The sequence below is a fragment of the Olea europaea genome, unplaced genomic scaffold (genome assembly GCF_002742605.1).
Source record: "Olea europaea var. sylvestris unplaced genomic scaffold, O_europaea_v1 scaffold2861, whole genome shotgun sequence".
NCBI classification, from domain to species: domain Eukaryota; kingdom Viridiplantae; phylum Streptophyta; class Magnoliopsida; order Lamiales; family Oleaceae; genus Olea; species Olea europaea.
Window position 1 is genome coordinate 45,800 of NW_019247135.1, and position 10,684 is coordinate 56,483.

At 36.0% G+C, this 10,684-nt stretch overlaps 1 protein-coding gene across 1 annotated transcript; it reads right to left on the reverse strand.

The window, feature by feature from the left end:
• Positions 1 to 1,724: 1,724 nt before the first annotated feature.
• Positions 1,725 to 2,480, reverse strand: LOC111384169. Its single transcript, XM_023008421.1, has one exon. The coding sequence runs from the start codon at positions 2,478 to 2,480 to the stop codon at positions 1,725 to 1,727; it is 756 nt and encodes a 251-aa protein (XP_022864189.1).
• Positions 2,481 to 10,684: the final 8,204 nt, after the last annotated feature.

The following is a 10,684-nucleotide window of genomic DNA, read 5'->3' on the forward strand; positions in this document are numbered from 1 at the left end:
TGACTTCTTCCAAAACATAAAAGTTGTAGAAACGTGCCTTGTCTTTCCAACCCAACTTGAATCACCTCGATCCAATGTCTGAAGCTCAAGTTATGATTATTTTACCAACAGCTGCTTCTTGCTTGAGGCAGTCACTATTTTTGACTTTTCAACATTATTTTCCTCCACTTGCTTTCAAAGAAGACTGCATTTCTTGATTCAATAATTGTACCTACGTGTACATCAAGTACTTCGGATTTGTGAACCAAGAATCGATATGCACTACTATTGATAGCATATCCAATAAAGACACAATCAATTGTCTTTGGTCCAATCCTAACTTGTTTAGGTTTGGGTATTTGTACTTTCGCTAAGCACCCCCACACTTTGAGATATTTGTAGGAAGGTTTCCGACCTTTCCATAATTCGTAAGGTGATTCAACCTTATCTTTGTGTGGTATTTTATTAAGGATATGATTTGCAGAAAGTATGGCTTCCCCCCACAAGTTTTGAGGTAAGCCCGAACTAATCAACATTGCATTCATCATTTCCTTTAACGTTCGATTTTTGCGTTCAGTAATTCCATTAGATTGTGGTGAATATGGTGCCGTTGTTTGATGAATTATTCCAGATTCTGCACAAAATTCTTCAAACGGTGCAACATATTCTCCACCTCTATCACTATGAATCATTTTGATTTGTTTTCCAAGTTGATTTTCAACTTTATTTTTGTAGTGTTTAAACACTTCCAAAGCTTCATCTTTGCTTTTCAACAAGTACACATAACAGTACCTTGTACAATCATCTATGAATGTGATGAAGTACTTTTTACCACCCCTTGTTTGTACGAACTTCAAATCACACACATCCGTGTGAATTAGTTCTAATGGTGTGGTGTTTCGTTCAACCGAATGAAATGGTGTTTTGGCCGCTTTTGCCTCTACACATGTTTCGCATTTTCCATTATTAAAATGCATATTCGGAAGTAAACTTAAATTCATTAACTTTCGTATTGAATTAAAGTTTGCATGTCCTAATCTATGATGCCATAGATTACATGACTCAAGAATATAAACTGAAGATGACGTTTTATTGATTGTAGCATTTGACACAACAGTTAGGACATTCATTTTGAATAGTCCATCTTTTACATAGCCTTTGCCTACATACATATCATTTTTGGTAAGTACAAACTTATCCGATACAAAGACTAGTTTAAAGCCATTCTTGCTTAACAAAGAACCTGACACAAGGTTCTTGCGAATATCCGGTACGTGAAGGACATTATTGAGGCTAAGTTCTTTTCCCAACGTCATCTTTAAGACCACTTTGCCTTGTCCTTCCACTTTGGATGTTGAGGAGTTCCCCATAAACAATTTTTCTCCCTCAGTTGGAGTGTATGATGTGAACATTCCTCTATCGGTACAAATGTGACGGGTTGCACCCGTATCAACCCACCATTCCATGGGATTTCCAACAAGGTTGCATTCAGAAACAACTGCCGATAAATTCATATTGGACATGCCATTTGATATGGCATCAGATTCGACAATGTTGGCTTGGGATTGCTTCTTAGGTTTGCGACAATCAACCGAGCGATGTCCAGCCTTTCCACAATTGTAGCAATTGCCCTTGAACTTCTTTGCATTCTTCTTTGTAGATTCAATGGAATGCTTTCTCTTCTTTCCTTTGTTGTTGCTAGATTCTACCACATTTGCCATAGCTTGTGGTATGCTATTCCCAACTCATTTTTCTGAACTTCGATTGTCTTCTTCAATCCTCAATCGGACCACAAGTTCTTCAATGTTCATCTCCTTGCGCTTGTGCTTGAGATAGTTTTTGAAGGCCCTCCACATGGGTGGAAGTTTCTCGATAATTGCAGCCACTTGAAATGATTCGCTCACGGACATATTTTCCGCATGAATGTCATGAAGTATGACTTGCAATTCTTGCACTTGACTGATGACGGTCTTCGAATCTACCATTTTGTAGTCCAAGAATTTTCCCACAATGAACTTCTTGGTTCCGGCATCTTCGGGCTTGTACTTCTTTTCCAAGGACTCCCATAGTTCCTTTGCAGATTTCTTGTAGCAATATACCCCGTATAAGGCGTTGTCCAAGCCATTAAGAATGTAATTCTTGCATAAGAAATCCGAATGTTTCCATGCATGCAAAGCAATCAAAGATGCCCTATTGTTTTCCCCTTCTTGTATGGCGGGAGGATCTTCATTCAAGAATTTTGCCAAGTTGAGGGTTGTGAGATAAAACAACATTTTCTGTTGCCACCTTTTGAAATCAACCCCAACAAATTTATCCGGCTTTTCCCCATGTGAAACGGAGTTTGAATGTACGATAGTAGGGGCACCCACAACCGGAGGAATCACATTAGTAGTAGTTGTATTCAGAACGGGAGGAATCACACTGGTAGGAACACTTTCTTTAGAAGTTCCCATGTTCGAAGTTTCATTCGAAGTAGTATCGGTATTAAGAACCGTATTCATTTCTGTTTACGTAAAACAGAAGATCAACCAAAAATAGAAGTGAAGAAGTTAAACTTAACAAGTTTAACCAAACAAGAATGTCACTTTCACAAAATTTATAGAAATTCGACTTAAGATTGTTGGATGAATTTTGTGAATAGCGACGCCAAAATAAGTATAATGATGGATTGTAAATCCGTGCCGAAAATTGGACAGAGTAACGACAAAGAAAACACAAACAAGAAGAAGAAGAAAGTAGGAACAAAGCCGAGGCAAGAGGTGGACTCTTTGTCCTTAAGTCGAATTTGCCCCGCAACGGTGCCTACGAATTTCGGCAATCGACTCCCAAAATACAACGGCTACACTTGTGTTTGTAGCACTCCAAAACACAAGGACAACGAACCAAATTTAGGCTTATGTACTCCAAGGATGAAATGAAGGAAAATCAGAATAAATGAAATGATTTTGATTTTGGATAGAAGAGAGGATGAGAGATGTTTTGCATATCAAAATTGTGAGGAATAGGACACCCAAAGGGTCCTATTTATAGACCATGAAAGGGTGTGGACGAAATGGTTGAGGCCAAACCATGCACCCTTTCCAAACAATGCATCTTTATGAAAAGGTGTCTATTCACTGATTTTTGTCCTTTTTCGTAATTTCTCATTCATCCGATATTGGTTTTCGAAGAAGTCGATACGAAGTCACTTTAATCGATTTTCAATTCTCGATTTATTTAACCAATATCCAACATATTTTAATCAATTTTGGTGGAAATTGGGTCAAGACCTTATTCCCATACAAATGGGAGAAATGATTGGATACTCATCTGTCACGACCTGCAGTATTACTTTAAGATCGCTATGCAGAATATGAACTTTACATTAATCGAGTTAATGGCTTGAAGAGAAAGGTCCAAACCTTGGACGAAGAATGAAGCATACTTAAAATGTGTCTGGATGAAATTAAGGTAGAGAAATCACTATATAAGAATATGTACAGAAGTGCTGAGGAATATACCAAGGCAAAATCTAATGATTTAGTCAATAACAGGAGGTTCACCTCAAATTTGATGCAGACTTGATTAGATAATATAGCCTATTTCAAATGGAAAGACCGGTGAAATTACTAAGTTGAAGGAGGAGCTCGAGAGGCTAAAATTGATTACTTGCTTGCAATAAAAAATGGTAACCAAGCACATGATGGAAAATTTTAGAGATGGACAAGGCCAAACTTTTCCATTATGGAGTATGTAGTTTCTAAAAGAAAGGCTTATGCACCAAACGTCATGAAGGATCCGTGTGAAAATGGGGAACAGAGTTGACATTATCAAGAAATTTAATCCCAAATGAAATAAGAATTTCCTAGATATTAGTAAAGAGAATGCCAGTGACACCTAATCTTCTGAAGTTTTTTGTTAACCTATAAGGCTTCATATGCTTTTCACCATATCTGATGAACCTTTTCAACTCGTGGATTATGATATTATTCGTCTATGTAAAGTCGTTGCTGTAATTGAGCCAGATGACACTTATAGCAATTGATGGCCTTTTGAGCCTGTTATTCAAGTTGGAGCAGTGTATTTAGACCATCATGTATGGCATTTTTTATTTGTGAAGTAAGTAGCTGATTTCATAAGCTAAAGTATGGTGACACTTAAACGAACACGTAGATGTTTTGTTATAAAACAAACATTGAAGACCCACTGAGAGATTCCATATAGATAACTATCTGAGTGTCAGTGACTAATCTCTAACGTTCGGTAGTGGGATTGGTCCTTTGACTTGAGGATATCATAGTACCTTATATGAGGACAGTCATGCTTTGACGATGTTGGATGTTGCTCTGCTAAGGGTCGCAAATATGGCATCATTCGAGTATGTCAAGAACCTATGAAGGTTGTAAATGATCAATAGAGGATTCGTCATTCTTATATAGTAAGAGATTAAGATTTGCATGTCATTCAATTAAGTCGATAACGAAATCCTTGGCCATGGTGTACTCATAAGTCAGAAAGGAGTTTTTAACTTATATTGACTTAATACTGAAGTGAAAGATATGATCAATAACTGAGATTGACACACTTCCATATCTTGTAATTAATCGGATCATATTGAAAAGGGGATTATAATTTCACAGTAAACGAACGAGTTTGGTTTTGTCATACCACGTGACATTTTTCGTCAAATGTATTTCCCTAACATATTGCTAAATGTTAACCTGGGACGACGAGTGTGATATGATGATAAATTAAAAGGTTGTTTTAATTTATCAATTTTGATTATATCAAAATGATATTTTATGTCGTTATGCATCGTGATTGAGAATTTGATGGGTTGCACACAAAGGATGAACTGGAAGATTGTGATTTTTCAATCAATTAATATAACTAGCATTGGATAAATTAATATATTGGGTTGCTTATTTATAAGCCTAAATTAATTAATTGGATTAATTAATTCATGGATCGGATTTAATTAAATGACCGGGTCAGGCCAAACCCGTTTGGATTTATATAAATAAGACTAATGTTTTCAAAATCTGTAGAGAATTCATTCTTGGTAGCACAAGAACAAAACCCTAATCCTACAATCTTGTTCTCCGTGTGGGTTATCGTTGGAGGATGGACAATTAGATAACTGTGAGTGACAGATCAAGGTTGCTAGAATGAAAGAATAGAAAGGGAGTTTGTAGAATGAAAGCAAGAATTACAAAGGGGTTTGTAGAATCAATGAAAGGTATAATTTCTATTAAAACATAGAGAGATCTTTGGTGGGAATTGAAATATGTTTTAATTTTCCGCTACGCATGATAAGTAGATTCCCAACAGACTTTACGAAAAATTGTTGAAACATACACGATTTTGTGAGACTAAAACACAGCACTTGAAACATATATTCCCAGTTCAACATTGTGATGTGTACAATAATCAGATCTTCAAGTTTGTCTATCACATGATAAAACAAAAAATGTTTGGATGGAAATGTTAATCGGCGAATAAAATTAGAAAAAATGAAACTAGAGTGATGAATTTGAAACAAAAATATGGTTAAATGACTACATTGTAATATTTTTAAACGTTAAGTGGCCTTGAAACAAAACTAGAGCAAATTTTTGAAAATCAAGTCAATTTAGAAAATCAGGCTATCAACAAAGTACAATCACGAGTAACAATTCTTCTATTTCTATAAAGTAGTAGTAAAAATCTTAAGTTTAAGCCTTATTATTACCCAGTGAAAAGTTCAATAGTGGATGTTTTTTCAGTTGCATTGTATGTCTTCCCTTGCCCTAAAAAACCCGATGACTTGGCTGTCCTAAGAAGGAGAACTATATAAGAGAGGTGTCTTTCGATATTAGATTCTTTTTTCTAATTAAGGTTTGGAATCCTAATTTTAGAGTTTCTACCCAATGGGATGGTTAGACCATAGCCTGCTCCTAAAAAAATCGAGACAACTCTTAAAGGTACACTACACACTACACATTGGGCATGCTTCTTCCATGTTTCTCTTTTTTGGGAGAGTTGAAGCTGGCATTTTCGAAACAACAACATTGAAGATATATTCAGAAAAGTCTATCTTATTTTATCACGAGTCATTTTTCCTTCTACTTTACACATATTCCTATCGTAAATATAGTTAGTGTATTTGGGTGCATATCTTAGAGATGAATAGGCTAAAATTCTCGAGGGATTGATCTTTAATTAGTAAATGAGCTCACACAAGAGATGTATTGGTATCCAAATAATACTATCTATTAGACATTTAATTAAGAATCGAATCGTATTGACAATGAAAAGAATGTGACAAAACTATAATTCATCGGCATGAGAATGACATATGACAAAAATAATAAAATCAAAGATGGTATAGGTCAGAAACATCGAATTCCAACATAAAATGGGCCATGAACCGGTTATTAAGATACCCAATTTGTCAACTAATCAAATATCGACACAACTGATAGGAATATTTTCTTTTGTTTTTTGAAATGGGTCAAAGAATTAAAGACTATGATATCAAGAACCAAATTCCATTCAAATAAAATGGTATATACATGTTGTAAATGGTTTAATTGAGCTCCAATTTTAGAGGGATCCATATTTCGATAGTATCGGGACGAAGCATAATAACATTTCACTCCATGAAGTGATAAACGTATACATTTATTTATTAAAAACCATTTAGAATTGAATGAAATATTTAATTTTAATGTAATCCACTTAGAACTTTCAATAGGTGAGGAATTTGGAAACTTTTTATTTAGGTTATATAGTGGATGTTGTTGGAAAAAATGAGTGAACGGCTCACTTTTGGTACAATTTTCAATGGGACCCGTTGGTCCAATTAGGAATATCAAAGTTGATATGTGTTCTCCTTCGCAAGAACATCGAAGTCATGTATTTATTTACCAAAAATGAAGCTCGGGTGAATGAGAAGTTTAAAGTGGACCATTTGAAATGGTCTATGTTGGTGGGAAAACTATAGTTAACTTTGTCCCACATAGGAAAAACATAGAAACCAAAACCACTTTATATATGGCTATGCATTGGAATGGTGTGATCATGTGCAGCATAGAGGCTCTCTCCACGTGCGCACGTAAGGGGGTGCAAATCACAGACAGAAATAGCCTTCAGACCTTGAACTTGAGTGCGGGTGCGACCTGCACACACGAATGTCGGACCGAATGGAGAAAACTGGCCAGTTTGGATTGTCTACATTTTGCAATTTTTTTTTTGTGGTTTTTCCAAATGACTTTTGTGTATCTAAAACTCCTAAAACTCCAATGGTCGAAATAGAAGTGTAACTCCAAAAACTCCAATGGTTAATGCATAAACTAATGGTCAGATTCAGCCTATATAATTTCACTCAATTTCCAGCAGTTCACACACTGAAATTTTCGTCTGCAATTTCCAACAGTTTAAACTTAGATACAGTTCTAATTTCTGGTTTTGTTCCATCTCCTCCTGTGTCCATTCCAGTAAGGTGATATTGTTCGAACACTCGCCTAGTTCGCCGGAGTAGAACCACGGTGCTCGGATTCTGCTGGTTATCGTTGTATTCTAGGAGACAGGCTCTCGAACTAAATCTCTAGCACTATGGTAAGGGGGCAAATTTGTCTTAAGAAAACTGTGTTTACACAGGCCTCGGGTTGAAAATTTATCTGCTATTTATTTAGTTTGCATTTTATTCTTGCGATTTATTTATTTAACAATTTACACATTTGCAACATACTTGACTCATATATTGTTTGTTAAATTTATGTTAGAAATAGATAAATAAAATAATTTTTTTTCCTAATTCGTTATATGTATGAAAAATAGATTTCACATATGCAGTATTTCTATTTGTAAGTGAAAAAATTTGTGTCATTTTAGTTAGTGTATGAATAAAACACTTCATGCAAATTTTGTGCAAATACGGTAGGCAGCATATACGGTAAGGTGCCTGGCATATATGGTAAGCTACCATATACAATGAATTGAACTACCAAATATAGTAAGCATGAATCCGGTGTCTAAAACACAAATACGATATATGAGAGCCCGATTCCACTCAATACACTACCAATTAAATTTGCCAACAAACTTAAGACAAATTTCTTAATACATAGTGGTAGTAAACAAGTTTATTTGTTTATTGAAAACTAATAATTATTTCATTTTCAGAAATGGCTACCGAACCAACCAACATGGATGTAACCCAAACTGTTCCTGCTGGAAATCAAGTTGTGGGCTCTACTATGGCTCAAGAGCCAAGCTCTGCTGTGGCTAACTTGCCTAGTCATGTTGTGAGTCTAAATGTGGCTCCAACAACTAGCCAAACGGTTATTGTTCCGGTTAGTCATGGAGAGAAATCGGAGAAATTCAATGGCTTGAATTTCAAGAGGTGACAACAGAAAATGCTGTTTTATCTGACCACCTTGAATCTTGCGAGATTCTTGACTGAGACTGCTCATGTACTCAATGAAGGAGAAGAAAATATTCAAGCAGTCAGTGCACTTGATGCTTGGAAGCATTCTGACTTTTTATACCGAAAACTGCATTATGAATAGTTCAGCAGACACGCTATACAATGTGTATAGCACGATGAAAATTGCTAAGGCGTTGTGGGAGTCTTTGAACCGAAAATATAAAACTGAGGATGCCGGAGCTAAAAAGTTTATAGTCGGTAGATTCCTAGACTATAAGGTGGTGGACTCCAAAACTGTTATCAATCAAGTGCAAGAACTCCAAGTGATTCTTCACGAAATTCATGCCGAAGGGATAGTGTTGAGTAAAACCTTTCAAGTGGCAGCAATTATTGAAAAATTGCCCCCCGCATGGAAAGATTTCAAAAAATATTTGAAACACAAACGAAAGTAAATGAACGTTGAAGAACTTATTGTTAGATTTCGAATTGAAGAAGACAACAAAATTTTAGAAAAGATGTGGTTCAATCCTGATGTGGCTAAAGCCAATGTTGTGAAGTATGGTCAAAGCAGTAAGACTTACAAAAACAAGTTTGGGCCATCCGGTGGTAAAAAGACCAAGCACGGACCGAAAGGTGGAATTTCTAAGAAGAAATTTCAAGAGAAATGCTTCAATTGTGACAAAGTAGGCCACAAGTCTTCGGAGTGCAGGTTGAAGAACTTATTGTTAGATTTCGAATTGAAGAAGACAACAAAATTTTAGAAAAGAAGTGGTTCAATCCTGATGTGGCTAAAGCCAATGTTGTGAAGTATGGTCAAAGCAGTAAGACTTACAAAAACAAGTTTGGGCCATCCGGTGGTAAAAAGACCAAGCACGGACCGAAAGGCAAAATTTCTAAGAAGAAATTTCAAGGGAATGCTTCAATTGTGACAAAGTAGGCCATAAGTCTTCAGCTTGTAGAATGCAAAGAAGAAGACAAAAGAAATAAATATGGTTGACTACATGGCACAAGATGTCTTAGAAATAAATCTTGCAGGCGTCATTTCTGAAGTGAACATGGTGGGTTCAAACTCTAAGGAGTGGTGGATTGACACCAGTGCTACAAAGCATGTGTGCTCTGATAAAAAGTTTGCTATGTTCGAAGCAATTGAGAACAGGGAGAAGCTGTTCATGGAAAATTCAGCAACCTCTGAAAGCAGGAGTCAAGGAAAGGTGGTTCTAAAGATGACCTCGGGAAAGGAGCTGACTCTCAACAATGTGCTATATGTGCTGAAAATTCGTAAGAATTTAGTGTCTGGGTCGCTTTTGAATTAGCATGATTTTTGCATTGTATTTGAGTCAGACAAAGTCATTCTAACAAAAAGTGGAATGTTTGTTGGAAAAGGTTATGTTTCCAACGGTATGTTTAAGCTGAATGTAATAGTTATAAAACCAAAAATGAATAAAGCAAATTCTTCTGCTTATTTGCTTGAGTCTTCCAATTTGTGGCATGGTAGACTAGGACATGTTAACTATGATACGTTACGTAGACTAGTTAGCTCGAATTTCATACCCAAGTTCCATAATGATTCAGAATATAAGTGTGAAACTTGTGTTGAGACAAAATTAACAAGGTCATCCTTCAAGTCAGTTGAACGGAACACAAAACCACTTTATTTAATTCACAGTGATGTTTGTGACTTAAAAATTGTACAAACAACAGGTGGCAACAAGTATTTTATTACTTTTGTCAACGATGACATAAAATACTGCTATGTACATCTGCTTAAAAGCAAGGATGAAGCTATAGAGAAATTTGTTCTCTATAAGAATGAAATTGAAACTCAACTTAATAAGAAAATTAAGGTACTATGGAGTGATCGAGGTGGTGAGTATGGAGAACCGTTTGTCAATTTCTGTGCACAACACGGAATCATACATGAAACCATCACACCTTATTCACCGCAACAAAATGGTGTAGCTGAACGAAAAAATCGTACCTTAAAAGAAATGATGAATGCAATGATAGTAAGTTCTGGGTTACCTCATAACATGTGGGAGGAAGCTGTGTTATCAGCAAATTACCTTTTAAATAAGGTGCCCCAAAAGAAATCGAAAAAGACCCCTTGTGAGTTATAGAAAAGAAGAAAGTCTACCTATAAACACTTGCGAGTATGGGGGTGTCTTGCAAAAGTGGCTGTTCCAATACCAAAGAAGGTAAGGATAGGCCCCAAAAACTATAGACTACGTCTTCATTGGCTATGCACGTAATAGCAATGCTTATCGATTTCTTGTGTATGACTCAAAAATTCTAGACATACACAAAAACACGATAATG